Source organism: Moschus berezovskii, chromosome 2 (assembly GCF_049115385.1).
Source record: "Moschus berezovskii isolate FMDL1 chromosome 2, NW_MosBer_1.0, whole genome shotgun sequence".
In the NCBI taxonomy this organism is placed as follows: domain Eukaryota; kingdom Metazoa; phylum Chordata; class Mammalia; order Artiodactyla; family Moschidae; genus Moschus; species Moschus berezovskii.
The window spans coordinates 115,465,817-115,481,150 of NC_142461.1; the positions used below are offsets into that span (position 1 = coordinate 115,465,817).

Sequence of the window (15,334 nt, forward strand, 5' to 3'; positions counted from 1 at the left end):
GGGGTTCATTTCTGTTTCTCCTTCAATAGTTAGGCATGGAAATGAGTAGGTACTGGAGTATCTCCGAGAGCCTGTGGGGCCAGCTCGGAGGGCTAGTTTTTTCCGTCTGTTAGACACATGGTGCTTCTTTACTAAGAAAAGTGCGACACAGCACTATGGTGTGTGGCATTTTGGTGTTGTTTACTTGCCAAGGCATGTCTGACTCTCTTGTGACCCTATGGACCTGCCAGGATTCTCTGTTCATGGGATTTCCCAGGCAAGGATATTTGAGTGGGTTGCCATTTCCTTCTCTGGGGGTCTTCCCAACCCAGGGATCGAACCTGCAACCCCTGCACTGGCAGATGGATTCTTTACCACTGAGCCACCAAGGAAGCTGGATTGGGGGAAGAATTTAACTTACATGAGTGATGCACGAATATGTGCAGTTTAATCAGATCAGATGTTGTAGGTAAATCAAGATTCCCCTCCTTGGACTTTCTAGAGCTTGCTTAGCCTCATTGTGATTCTGACCTTCTGACCTGGGGAGAGCTAGTTTGTGCAGCCGCACAAGTTAAGCAGATTTTGTGACTTCTTGAATTCACCTGGAGAAGAAGTTTGCAAAAGGGGCATGAGTTCTCCAAACCTCCCTCACCCACCAGCACTGTATGATCTGAGTCTGTTCACAGTCCTTTTCATGGATTTTTCATTATCTACATCCACTGCTTTCTGAAAATAAATACTTCCCAGTATTGAGAGATTGGGGAGGGAAATGGCATGAATGAGTCATACTACCCTCTCCTGGCAGCAAAACCCAGCAAAAGCCAGTTTAGTTGCAGACCTGCTGAAGGCGCTGTGTGATGCATTTGCCACTCGGGACTTGGGCCTCTCTTGCCAGCTGGTTCTTGGCCGCAGTGTCTGATGACATGGTGTACAGATGCAGAATGTGGACCATCTCCAGCTCTCTGTGGGGAAGATACTAACTTTTTAAGCCTCTGTTTATTTGCCTACAATCCTGCAGCCTTACAAGTTCTCAGTCCTTCCTAGTCTTCCATTTTAAGCCATGCTTAATTGCAAGGAGCTTACTTTGCAGCAAGTATCTGGACGTGAACATGCTTAACTTCTTGCGTGTTGGTGCTCTGCCATTCACTGGCCTGTCAGTTATGCCATCATTTCTAAGGAGTGGTCACAAAACTGTAGGCATGAAGCTCTTTTTCCGCCTTTCTAAAGATTTGAGGACAGTCCATCCAGAAAGAGTCGTACACAGAATGACTCTGCAGTACAGAATGTTGGCCAGACCTTTGATCCATCAACACATACTTAATATGAATTGCCAGCATCTACATGACACTGGACCAGTGTCCCAGAGCCTCTGTCCTTACAATAATCATGGTCAAACTGGGAGATGAAACTAATACAAACAGCCTGGAACAGAACAGACCGTAGTGCTGAAGTGCCTTCTAGAATTAGTAGTGTCAGCAGTTTGTCCTAATCGCTTAAGGGCTCAGATTCTAGAGCTTTACTTTCTTGACATTTTAAGCATAAATGTTAGTACAGAGCAACTTACAGTAAAACCCCATTGTACTTTAATTTGCTTCTACTTTTATCCATTCTCTAGCTCCTTAGGTTTTTCTTTGGGGCCTAACCTATATCATTCCAGGTGTCATGGACGAGTCTGGCTCTAACACGGTCTTGAAAATAGATCCATCCTTGCACCTCAGGGAGCTCTTAGTGTAGTGTGGGACACCAGAGTGTGGTGGCATCCAGGGTGACAAATGCCACTGCAGAGCTGGGTACAGAGTGTGGGAACTCGAGGAAAGAGGACGCTGGGGTGGCAGCTTGCTTCAGCCATCTCTTTGTCACTGACAATCACCACATCCTTTTAATGTCTTAGTTTCCTCATCAGGACAATGGGAGCATAAGAGTGCTATTCTCCTAATCACCCCATCCAAGCTTAACAGAGAAATCAGCTTGCAAAAAGAGCAAAGTCAAGTCTATAGGAGTTCTTTGCCTCTGTGTGGGCACTTTTCAGATCTGTGTGTGTAACGCAGACCCTACATAGGTTCTTCTGTGCTTCATCTGTAGGAAATTTCCACAGGGATATGTAGGAGAAAATGGTCCAGGAATCTGCTTCCTATGGGGCCAGCATGTAGTTCCCCCTTCAGATGGAGGAGCCCTCTGTACTGCTCCGATTGCCTCCCTGGTGGTTCCCGGAGGGAAGCAGTCAGCCTGCCCTTTGCTTGGTGAGCCCTGTTCACTCATAAGAAGTAGAGATTCAACAGGAGTTTCTATTTCTCTCAAAAGGGACTCGGGATGATATACTCGCATCCATGACTGAAAGTATTCTATGGCATCTTCCCTGTTGTTCAGTCGCTCAGTTGTGTTCAACTCTTTGTGACCCCATGGACTGCAGCACACCAGGCTTCCCTGTCCTTCACCATCTCCCAGAGCTTGCTCGAATTCATGTCCATTGAGTTGGTGATGCCATCCAACCATCTCATTCTCTGTCTCCCCCTTCTCTTCCTGCCTTCAATCTTTCCCAGCATCAGGGTCTTTTCCAATAAGTCAGTTCTTTGCATCAGGTGGCCAAAGTATCGGAGCTTCAGCATCAGTCCTTCCAATGAATATTAAGGATTGACTTCCTTTAGGATTGACCGGTTTGATCTCCTTGCAGTCCAAGGGACTCTCAAGAGTCTTCTCCAGCACCACAGTTTGAAGGCATCAATTCTTTGGCGCTCAGCCTTCTTCCCTGTAGTTGGGCTAATTTGTCCTCTCTGTGAAAGCCATAAGACCGCAAGGGAAAGAGATGAGGACTCAGATTGAGGAAAGAGCAAAGCCAAGGAACAGAGGACAGGTCCACAGCAGAGCAAACAGGCAAGAGGGAAGACAGGATGTGGAGAGTCAGCCAGAGCCTTAGACAGAGTCCTCCTGCTGAGCGTATAAGAGCTTCCTGACATTCCTACCTGCGACCTACCCTGCTTGAAACCATACTGCTTGTTTCCATAAACTACTTGCCCATTAGCTTCAAGTCAGTTCCCTAAGTTTTAAAACTTTGGAATAACGACTTTCTTCCATGTTCTCTGTGCCCTGCTCTTCCTGCCCCAGAGTGAATCAGCACCAACAGTGTTTGGCTCGTGCACACAGGTGCTGTACGCCTCAGTCTTCCCGTGCCTCTGCATTGGTGCAGCGCCGCTGGGGAGGTGGGGCCCCCTCTGTGCTGGGCACTTGCTCACATGCCACTCAGATTATGCCCATCCTGTTCTCTTGACAAGCCCAGGTACTCCGTGGTGGTTGTTCAGTCACTAAGTCATGTCTGACTCTTAGTGACCCCATGGACTGTAGCACACCAGGCCTCCCTGGCCTTCACTATCATTGGGAGTTTGCTCAAACTCATGTCCATTGAGTCAGTGATACATACAACCATCTCATCTTCCAGTGTCCCCTTTCTCCTCCTGGCCTCAATCTTTCCCAGATCGGGGTCTTTTCCAATGAGTTAGCTCTTAGCATTAGTTGGCCAAAGTATTGACGCTTTAGCTTCAGCGTTAATCCTTACAATGAATATTCACGGTTGATTTCCTTGCTACCCAGGGAACTTTCAGGAGTCTACTCCCAGCACCACAGTTTAAAAACTCCAGCACCAATTCTTTGGCGCTCAACCTTCTTTCTGGTCCAGCTCTCACGTCCATACATGACTACTGGAAAAACCATAGCTTTAACTAAATGGACCTTTGTCAGAAAAGTGATGTCTCTGCTTTTGTCTAGGTTTGTCATAGCTTTTCTTTCAAGTAGTAAGCATCTTTTAGTTTTATCACTGCAGTCACCGACCATCCACAGTGATTTTGAAGCCCAAGAAAATAAAATCTGTCACTGTTTCTACTCTTTCCCCATCTGTTTGCTGTGAAGAGATAGGACCCGATGCCATGATCTAGTTTTTTGAGTTTTAAGCCAGCATTTTCACTCTCCTCTTTTACCCTCATCAAGAGATTCTTTAGTTCCTCTTCACTTTCTGCCATTAGAGTGGTATCTAGGTACTAGGTAGTGGGTCCCCAACTCATAAAAGCTAAAAATAGTCAACAGATTAGGGGATCATCCAAGTCTATGTAATTAGAGTGGGGTTACATTCAGGGTCTGCTGCTCTCTGAAACGGGCACTAACCTGGTCTATTACAAAACCCTAATTCCCATTGGGCACTCCAAGGCTTTCTAACATGGTCCATTCTGTTCTCCTGAACTCTCTGTTCCTGCCAAGCAAGTCTGATGACACATTCCCCACCTTCATGCCTCTGCTGCCATCCTCCAACCTACAACCCACCATCCTGGATACTCAGGGAAAACTTTGCCCTTCTAAACCTGCCCAGCTTCATCTGTTTCATCTTTTAAAGCCCAGCTTCTTTTTCCAAGAACCTCTTAGGGCTACGTACCCATTCCAAACGCCCACTACCTCTCAAAAGCCCGTTGATGTTTCCTCACCTGTTTGTCCGTGTATCTGGGAGTCAGGTGTTTGCTGATGCTGCTGTCTGTCCCTTTATACATGCAAACAAATGCCAACAGCTGATTCTTTATGGACATGCAGTGCTGTACTCACAGGTCAGAGCTGATGCCTCTGTTAAACTGCAAACTTTCAAATGTCCAGAAAGCAGCAGGCATTTAGAGATTGTCAAGGTTATGGGTGATGACAATGATGAATGATGATAGAGTGTGAACAATATTAGTACTTCCAACCTAAATATTGGATATCCAAATACATTTTGTATCATGCTGGGGAAACAATCTTTTAATTCATGTGAATTTTATAACTTTAAACTATTATTGTAGATCAATGGATATGAATATAAGTAAAGTTTCTAGTATATACAAATCATTTTATTAAGGAAAAGCACCCTAATTCATTTCTTATAAAGTAAAAATGATACATAAATTGGATGGAAAGTTTTGACCAAGGGTCTTCCAGAAAGTAGCAGAATTTAGTTTTATGATGCCTAGGTCCAAACACCGTGACCATGTGACTATCGTTCCCAGCTCTACATCTCTCAGAAAGTGGAGGAATTGAACATCACATATAATCCCCTGTAATCACAGAGCCTTCTTTCACCTAGTAGTCCCAGGCAGTGTATTAAGAGAGATGGAGATGCAGCAGCTTTACCACTGTCACCAGCCCCTGCCATAGTCAGTAGCTAAACACCCAAACCACGATGCTAGTACCTGCTTTGGAACAGCCTCAGTGGGAAACAGAGCTTCTCACATGTTTGCCAGGGAAAAGGCATTGTTTCCAGGGAGCTCCCAGGCCCATGCAGAAGAGAGCCTTCACAGGTCAGTTGCCACTGAATCTTACTTGCCATGGTCCATGTTTTTCAGTCAGTGAAGCTGATTAGAGTGATAATGGTTACTATAAAAATGCAGGGAGGCAAGTGAGCATTAAGAGCAAAGGCTTTTTTCTCCTCTGGGTAAAATCAAAGTTTCAAGGTATTCCTTAAAGCATCTTCAGAATCCTCTCCCCTCCAAGTCCTAACAGCATTCAGCCTGTCTGTTTTGAGATTCTGATTATATTTTCAAATTATCATTCATAGACTCCCTTGCCAGAACAGGAGGGCCCAACTGTTGGAACAATGGGAACTTTTGAACTGATGAGCTCCAAAGATTTGGCCTACCAGATGACAATTTATGACTGGGAGCTCTTCAACTGTGTGCATGAGGTAAGGTGCTCCATTGAGAGCATGCTTTCATAGGTATCATGGCAGTTCTGGATGTTGCCTGCAAATGTGAATACGTGCTGCAACGTGAAAGCCATGTGAGAGGTTTGGTGGGGGTTTTTTTTGCAAAATATTGAGTATATTAATAAAGCCTGTTATGAAGCCTTTGAGAGTAAAGAAAAATCTTTACAATTTGCAATAAGCTCTGTCTTGCTGAGTATATTAAGCCAATAGCACCTAGTTTATAGTTACAGTATTCAGCAAGCCTCATTGAGCCCTTGGGGTCTTCAAGTTGAAGTTCAAGTTGAATCCTAGTCAGTGATTGTATTCATGTTTGCTGACCAGTGTCAATTCGCCGTGTCAAATGGCAAAGCAAGCTGGTGTTCTGATTTAAAAACAAAGATGTGACACTGTTTTCCTTTCTTCTAGCTGGAGCTAATCTATCACACATTTGGAAGGCATCATTTTAAAAAGACCACAGCAAACTTGGATTTGTTCCTGAGGAGGTTTAATGAAATTCAGTTTTGGGTTGTCACTGAGATTTGCCTTTGTTCCCAGCCTAGCAAGCGTGTTCAGCTCTTAAAAAAATTTATTAAGATTGCAGCCCAGTAAGTATTCACTCAGGGAGAGAAAAACATTTGAGCTGTGGTTTCATTTGTCCCCTTAGATTACACCTTAAAAAGCAAAGTGAGATATTAAATCTGTGTATGCACCAGGTGACTCAGATAGTAAAGAATATGTCTGCAATGCAGGAGAGCCAGGTTCGATCCCTGGGTCAGAAAGATCCCCTGGAGAAGGAAATGGCAACCCACTCCAGTATTCTTGCCTAGAGAATTCCATGGACAGAGGAGTCTGGTGGGCTACAGTCCATGGGGTCACAAAGAGTCTGGGGACACGACTGAGCAACTAACACACCAACACAGGGGCTTAAGAATTACTGAACTCTTGTGAAAGCTGTGCTTCGTCTAGCTTTTGTAATATTGACACCAATATCTAAATTAACACCCTACAGCACTGATGCTCAAATTAAAATCATGAACCTTTTTTGTTCTGAACTGCTGAGACTGTGTGCCTCCTTCAGTTTAAGGGCTCTGTCAGCAAAGTTCTGCACAAGTTCTGTTTTAAAGGCTGGGCGAGTCGAGGTCCAACTTGACACGTTCTTGCCAGTAGAGGGCAGTGGGAACATGCGTGTAAAACCGTGCTTCCAACTCAGCCGGGGTAAAATCCATAAAATGCATAAAGACGAGCTAACCTGGCCCACGAAAATCATCTCCATAAACATCAGGAAAAGCAAGCATCTTATAAATATTCTATTTAACAGCACTTCGTGGGAAACAATTTATTTACTGCAGGGGCCAGTTAGATTTCTCCCTGACATGAATTTAATCTTCTCCTGCTATTTAGATATGCCTGACAACCTGCTGTTTACTTCCATGTTTTTGGTATCACCACAGTGCTAAAAATAAAATGCTAAATGCAGCTTGTGGCTGGGAGACGTCTTTCCTTTCTAAAAGCAGGGAGCTCTAGCCTAGGAAGGTGGGGAGCACAAGTGACCCCAGCTGGGCAATTTGCTTGAGCCAAAAAGTTTAGATCCCATACAGAGTCTAATTTCCAGAGCTAAACAAAGAAGCAACCGTTGCTTGACATTTCGCACATGCCAGCTTGCCAAATGCCTTGAATTATTTTGCCAAAAATTTGGGAGTTCAGTGGGATATCCAAAGCCCTTGGATTCGAATGCTGGTATCTCTTAATTTGGAAAAAAATGCCTTTTGAAAGAAAGATTTGGTAAAATGTTGCTTATGAATTTCTGGTTCAGAGTGCAGCCACTTTCCCAGGAACCTTGAATCGGCTGATTGCAGGGGCCAGATGTCTCTATCTGGAAGGAGATGACTGGAAGCTGTGACAGTATGTGCTTCCCTGCTCCCTAGGGCACTTCCTCTCCTCACCTTAGCCTGGCAGGGCCGCATGCAACGCGGGAAGAGAGAGGAAGTCTGCACACAGACGTGGAGATGGAAAACCTGTAGGGGCCTGATGCTGCCGTTTCACAGAGCAGCATAGGAGAGCCTTTCAGGAACTCAGGAATTTTTTTTTTTTTTAGTGTTTTTGCCTTTGTTATCTTTCTCTTCCTTCTGATTATGGGTGAATTTAGCCTTCGGGATAAATTGACTTTTGTTATTTAAACGTTATTTAAGCTGCACTATCCCACACAGTAGAACTCTTCACACAACCCCGCTGGAGAAGGCCATAGACTCAGAAACCAGGATCCTCGCGCATGAGATGTAAACCGAGTGGCGAGAAGTATGTTTTGCGTGGTAATTTTGGAGGACTTCCATATATTCCATTGAAGCTCTTCGACCTGCCCAGAACTTTGTGAAGTTGGGGGGTCCAAATGTTATCTTTGCCTTTTCCAGATGAGGGAGACTGAGGCAGAGAGAAATTTCGTGACTTACCTAGGGTGATCAAGTGACCAGAGCAGTGAGCACAGAAGCAGGCCTGCAGTCCTGCATGCCCTTTCATGAGCAGGCAGGTAGGACAAAGGCAAGCCGTGTCCATGACCCTCCTCACCACCTTCAGCCCGGGGTCTCTGAAGTTGCTCGCAGCCCCTGACCACCCCTGCACAGATGAAGCCCCACGACTTCCCCAGCACTGCGAGAGACATGCCATAGCTTCTCTAAATCTGTTTTCCCATTTCCACACAGACCATTTATGAAGCACTCTGCAAGGAGAACACAAGGAGCAAATGCAGCAATTTAATTAGCCTCTTGCAAAAATGCTAATCCAAACAAGATTTAATTATGATGTAGTCAACTTAGATAACCATATTGATTTGTGGTAAAGGATTTGTGCTCATTGCAAAATGAATGCTTCTTTCCCTTTGCAAGGAGCGGGTATGAAGAAGTTGAAGATTCCTTTTTTTTTTTTTTCTTAAGTTAAACCAAGTACCTAGACTAAATGTTGCATTTTAATAAGAAACTTTGGTCTTGTTCCAAAATATTCTTATTCCCAAATATATATTTATAAAAGCTAATAATGGCACAAGTACAGATTCAAAATGATTGGCTTCATCAACATTGAAAAGTTACAGAAAAAATAAGGTTATTTTTTGGTTAGTTGTTTAGGTTATTAGCTGTGTGTGCATGTGTTCAGTCACATCCAACTCTTTGCAATCCCAGGCTTTCAGACTCCTCTGCTCATGGGATTTCCCAGGCAAGAATACTGGAGTGGGTTGCCATTTCCTTCTCCAGGGTATCGTCCTGACCCAGGGATTGAACCCAGGTCTCCTGCACTGGAGGGATCATGATTTGTAAATTGATATTTTTCAACAAATTAGAAGCATTACATGGCAGCTGGAAGCCCTGGCGGCTGCAGCAGCATCATTTCCTTATTTCCCTCTCTCGCTACCAGAGCCTGAGGTGTCCAGCATTGGCCTGGAATTCTCCAAGTACATTTTGCTGTGTCTCTTCCTAGCCCATGAGATGTTTTTCTCCAGGCCCACAGGGCTTTTAGCAAGCTTTGGGATTATAATAGCAATGCCTAATGTAGGTGTCTTGAAATTCCTTCTCAAAACCTGAACCTAGATGGCTAAAATCATCACCTTTCTGTTATTACAGCAAAAAAAATCGAACAGCAGAACACGGTCACCTAGGTGGAACTTAAAGCATTAAATCTATCAGTGCCTGTTCTCATAAAGGAGTCCTGACGACTATTAATGACCATCAGAAAATAGAACTCTAATTTGTTTATCTCACTCAGAAGTGGCATTTTACTGCAACATGTGCCTCTTGTGTTTCAGCTGTAAGGAGTACAAAAATCTGAATTCCTTTTTTGCCATCGTCATGGGACTAAGTAATGTAGCTGTGAGCCGCCTGGCACTAACGTGGGAGGTAAGCATCAGCAGAGACCCAGCTGTGACTTTTGCCTTAAGAACAAAAACACAAGCTCACCAGTGAGCTCTTTTTAATAGATGTATCACTCACACTTACATAACAGTGGAAAAGGTGGGACACTTTGACGGAGGTGACCTGTCTCCTTTTGCCTCAGAGAGTGAATTTGAAAAGGCATTGTCCGATGCAGTGGGGAGGGAAAGAGGGGGGTCTGAGCTTCTTGCTGTATACAGTATAAATAATAATAAGTCTAGTCCCTAGGTATAACCGGAATCAGCAGCATTGCTTGCTTAACTTCAGAGGTCTCGCTCATACATCCTGTTCTTCTCTGGTGTCTGCCTCTTGCTTTTGAAATAAGCTGTATCTGTAATTAAGAGAGGACAGAAGATCCATTTTTATCTGAGTAGTCATCTTGCTCCTGGGAGAATTAGCCAGAAGGCCAACTGTTTGGCCCAGCCGAGGACCAAGTATCTCCTAACTACCTGGCAGACCTCTGTGGGTAGGAAGGAACAACAGTTGGCTAGAATACAGTTTGGTGCAAAAGTTAAGCAGGTGTGTGGTGAATTTCTATGGCAAATACAATGAATGTTTTGTTGACAGTTGGTCATTCGTGCTGGAGAACAGCTTCATTTTTCATTAGCTAAGTACTCAAAATATGCCTGACCCCTTCCATGGGGTATATAGTCAAAGAAATACTAATCTCTCATAGAACATAGACACAAAAATAGGCTCTTACTAAAAATAGAAAAAGTGTAAGTGGGACACAAAACGAGGTCAAGGAGTAGATGAGAGAGACTTAATTCACAAGGATGTTTTAAAAGGTACCGAAGTCGGCCGTTTGCATCTCTAAATGTTTTCCTTAAAGCATTTTCCTCCCCACTTCCCTCTTGAATCTGTTTTCTTCCCTCTGTCCCTCCTCTGCCTTTCCACTGTTTACAGAACAGGTCCTTACAGGTCCTTCTGTCTTGGGTTTCTCTGAAAATTCCGAGCAGATGCAGCACATAGCAGCTCATCCCCCGAATATAGGAATGAGGGAATCGGTGAGGCCCATGTGCGACACATCCCGGGCATCTTCCAGCTAGTCAAAGTTAGCGCTGCCAAGAAATCTGAGCCGTGAAGCCAGGGTGCAAGCCTCTCCTTCTTGTAGCCCACGGCTCTTGGAATCTTTGGAAATCTAGGGTAACCTCTCAGAGAGTCTGCTTTCCCTTACCTGTTTCCAGCATTTAATCCTCTTGCAGACCAAATGATTTGGTTGGGAAAATTAAAGAAGGTATGAAGGCTCATGGGGGTCGGGGAAGGCCAGATCTAGGTACACATAATAGGAGCTAGACCTTAAGGCTGTAGCATGGAGGAACACTCTCAGAGTTCCCTTTCCTGTGGTCTAAAGAGAAAAACAGGAGGCCGCTTGGGGGTGGGGGGACGGGGTGCAGGCAGCCAAGAAAGGGAGTTTCATCATCTAGTCCTTCAGTCCACAGGGAGAGGCAGAAACACATCAGTCTGTGAGCTTGTGCTTCCATCCTTGCATGCTGCAAAGAGGAGAGCCCGCTCGCATCGTGTATAAACCTTTATCTGTTAAGGTGAAATGGAATTGGGTCATTCTGCAGGGAGCGCTTTCATTCTCAAGCATCTCTGATTTATCTTCCTGGACTTGCCGACCTTCTCCCACATGCTTCCCACACCACAGCAGTGAGCAGCAGGAGCAGCCTGAGGGGCAGTGCCTGCCCTCTAGGAACTGGAGAGCAGGTGTGAGGCAGTCAGTGAAACAAAACAGGAAATAGAGTGAAACCACGTGGCACAGGGGACGCTTCCACATCGAGGGGAAGACTCATCTGAGATAAAGCCGGTGGGAGTGAGGACCCCGAGCCGAAGTTCTTGGCCCCAGCGGTAATGACTTTGGGCAGGGTCATTCTTTGTTGCATGCGTGAGGGTGGAGGGGCCTGACCTGTGCCATGGAGGAGGCTGCACAGCGCGCATGGCCTCAGCCTACTATATGGCCAGTAGCGCCTCTCACTCCACCCACCCCAGTTTTGACATCGGGAAAGGTCTACAGACATCACCAAAAGGGGCTGAGTAAAAATTGACTCCACCTGAGAACCCCTGCTCTGCTGTTCAGTCACTAAGTTGTGTCCAACTCTGCGATCCTGTGGACTGTAGCCCACCAGGCTTCTCTGTCCATGATCCTCCAGGCAAGAATATGGAGTGGGTAGCCATTTCCTTCTCCAGGGATCTTCCCAACCCAGGAATTGAACCTATGTCTCCTGCATCGACAGGCAGACTCTTTACCACTGAGTCACCAGGGAAGCCCATAGGGTGTGCACAGATAATAGTATAGAGAGACACAACTTTTATTCCCATGTGCACTTCTGCCTTTGACCCAAAAGCCAGCTAAGTAAAGAAAGAACTGGAGTGACAGACGTAACCAAAAATTCCGTCAGCTCCTCATTTTATAAGTTGCCTGTGTTCACGGAAAGTTATCACTGAGCGTGATGATCTGAATGCTCCATGGGGCATGAGACTTGTATCCCTTGATGTCCATGCCAGCCTTCATCCCTTTGAACTTCCCCACTAAACAAGGATATCAGGTTTCCCTGAAACCCAGCTCGAAAGGAGGCACTAGGACGATGAGTTTAGAGATTATGAGGATACTAGTTCCTAGAAACAAAATAAGATGTTCCACAGTGTTTAAGGGCTTCGCCCAGTGGCTCATTAGCAAAGAATCTGCCTGCCCAGCAGGAAAAGTGGGTTTGGTCCCTGGATCAGGAAGATCCCCTGGAGAAGGAAATGGCAACCCACTCTAGTATTCTTGCCTGGGAAATCCCATGGACAGAGGAGCCTGGCAGGCTACAGTCCGTGGGGTTGCAGAGAGTCAGACATGACTCAGCAACTAAACAAGAACAGTGTTTAAATGGGAATAGGTCAAACCCATTCACAGAAGAGAGAAAAAAGAGAGAGGAGCTTTGCGGGGATTGCAGAGGCCTGACAGGTGAGTCAGTTGTTGCCAGTGGACGTCATTATGTGAAGCAGAACTGAGCGGGGCATTCGCGGCTCCAGACTTGGTCAGCACTTCCGTGGTCTCGGAATGGGCAGCATCACACTGCTCTTTGTGTGGCCCTGTCAGAAAAGTTCAGCTTTACCATGGGCTCAGGACCCAGCAAAGTGAGAACCAACAGATTGAAAAATGATCCATCACTGACCTACTGGTGTAAATGTGCGGGTACAGTCAGTGGTTTCGAATCATCTGTCAGGATAAAACCATGAGAAATTACTAAATTGATAGAACTATCAATTTTTGTATTAGAGCAGGGCAGAGAAATCCTGTGAGAGAAATACTCGTATGGGAAAGCGTAGCGCATAGAAGAGAAACGAGAAAAGGAGGCAGGAGACATGAATTACAGAGGCTCTGACCATCACCAGCTGTGTGACTGTGGCATGTCATTTCATCTGATGGTGAATTTCTTCTGTCTATAAAACACAGGTTTAATCTAACCAAATAAATACGTATTGAGCATTTACTATGTACCTGACATAGTGCTGCTACTCTTTTAGGCCCTGAAAATACAGCCGTAAAAAAAACTGATAAAAATCCCTGTTCTCTTTGAGGAGAGTTGAACTAGGTAGTTTCTAAAACTTTTAGTTGTAATAATCTCTGGTCTAAATTCTTCATTGTGGGAATTTGAGAATTTAAAACAGTTGGGGGGGGCGGTATTAATGCCAAACCACTTGTAGTCTGGGAATACAGCCCTCTTTATGAATAATCCATTTCAGAAAACATTATAGAAAGCAGTAAGACCGAAAGCATCCATAGTTAATTTAGGTTCAACTAGGTTAAGACTTTTAAAAGAGGAGATCTCTAAGATTATCCTCAAATGACAAGACAGATTACAGTCTAGCCTGTCTTAGAGATGTTTGATTAAGAGCCAAAAGAAGTACATTTCCCCTAGAAATGGTAACACACGATACATATCTAGATATTGAATCTGACATATGAGTGTGGCATTTTCATTTCATTAACAGAAACTGCCAAGCAAGTTCAAGAAGTTCTATGCAGAGTTTGAAAGTTTAATGGTAAGTGACAGTGGCTCCTTTATTCCATTCACTGTCTGCATTAATCCAATTTCTGATTAGCTGAAGTTCTCATTTCAGAAATTTTATCTGTCCTTGTATGACTTTAAGAAGTTTATGATCCCATTTTAGTGCTGCTAAAACAAGCATGTCTGACTAATGAATGGCACTCTCAGGTACTAACTTAAAGAGGACTGATGTCCCACATAAGGTCAATTTGTGTAACTAAGAAAAGCAGTGTAATGGGATCCTTTCCATCCAGCACAGGTTGACTAGGGTCTGGAAGCTGCATTTTCCTTGGCTTGCCAAATTATTTTTCCCCATTGGTAGGGAGGTGTTCACAGAAAAGGAGTGAGTGGGACTTGGCAGGAGTCATAGGAGAGTTTCAGAGAAGGCAAGTCGAGACTGGCAGCGCAAGGCAGCCAGGAGGGTGAGCTGGGCTCCCTGGAAGGAGGCCGTGCTCCCTGGAGAAGGGGGCTCTTGTGGTTGGGGGTTGTTTAACATTTTGCGTTGGCTCTCAAAGGGGATCTCTTCCCTTGATCCCTGGAGGCGTATCCTCCTTTCAACGAAGAAAGGAAACAAAAAATCTATTTATTTTCCTGTCATATGGGAAGTTGTTTTAAAACAAAAATCCATTTGTTTAACTAAATTTACCATTCTTTTGTAGCTACACTTGATTCAGAACTACCTGATGGGGAGATGACAAGGCTGGGTTGTGTTAGGAGGTAGAAGCCGGTGGTATACATTTCACTAGTCCTTAACCAGCATCTCTGTTTCTCTAAAGGATCCTTCAAGAAACCACAGGGCCTACAGGCTGACAGTAGCCAAACTGGACCCTCCTCTCATCCCCTTCATGCCTTTGCTCATTAAAGGTAATGCCAAGGAAATGCACAGGACAAGCCAGTGATGAGTGTATGGGGAAGAAAAGGAGCAGGTGCCTAATCAGATCGACCTCCTTGGGAAGAATGATCTTCCCACCTTCCTCAGCATCTCCCCTCTGCCCTGACTTTTCTGAAAGGGTTGGCAAGATTATTGCAGGAGCAGGGAATCTGTGTGTGGTTTGGGAGACGTGAGAGTGAAACAGAGGGTTAGTTTGGAAATTTTAACTAAGCTCAGGTAAAATGCTTTTAGAAAGTTAAACACCTAACATAAAAGGAACTATTATCGGCTTTTTTCAGCTGCAGTGTTATGCAAATCCTTCAGCATAATCTAATGGTGCTATTGTGGTTTCTTTGTATGACATATTTCTGTTAGTGATTAGAATGTGACTTTTATTTCTTTGCAGATATGACATTTACTCATGAGGGGAACAAGACGTTCATTGACAATCTAGTAAACTTTGAAAAAATGGTACGTGTACAGTATTGTTAACCACGATGTTTTTTTAAAATAAAATTTTGCATTTGTACTAATAAAGGAAATAATTTCCACATATGCTGCCACCTTGAAAAGCTAGTTACACATAAAGGAGTTTTGAAATACTCAGTTCAAATTGGCTACCTCGTTTAGTCTGTCAGTCTCCTTTGTGAAACTGAATAGTGTCTGTGCTGTGGCCTCAGCGGCAGCTAGCTTTTCTGCTGTGTGCCTCGTCCTTGGCTGCCTGTTGCTAAAATGCACAAATGTTCCAGAGTGACTTCCATGTTGTTTTGTTGTTTGTGGTTTGCGGAGCTAGACCGCCCCAGGATGCCTTTGAAATGTTGATATGCTGAGGCTGACTTTAGTG

At 44.6% G+C, this 15,334-nt stretch overlaps 1 protein-coding gene across 5 annotated transcripts in view; it reads left to right on the forward strand.

The window, feature by feature from the left end:
- RAPGEF4 (Rap guanine nucleotide exchange factor 4) overlaps positions 1–15,334 on the forward strand; it is a 330,927-nt gene that overhangs the window by 296,932 nt on the left and 18,661 nt on the right. For 4 of the 5 annotated variants that reach the window (XM_088830113.1, XM_088830121.1, XM_088830118.1 and 1 more), the window contains 6 exons: positions 5,543–5,668; positions 6,095–6,273; positions 9,459–9,549; positions 13,564–13,614; positions 14,396–14,483; positions 14,897–14,961. In XM_088830113.1, coding sequence (XP_088686239.1) covers positions 5,543–5,668; positions 6,095–6,273; positions 9,459–9,549; positions 13,564–13,614; positions 14,396–14,483; positions 14,897–14,961 — 600 coding nt within the window. Of the gene's footprint in view, positions 1–5,542; positions 5,669–6,094; positions 6,274–9,458; positions 9,550–11,024; positions 11,127–13,563; positions 13,615–14,395; positions 14,484–14,896; positions 14,962–15,334 lie in introns of all 5 variants that reach the window. The other variant, XM_088830124.1, reaches the window with a different exon arrangement.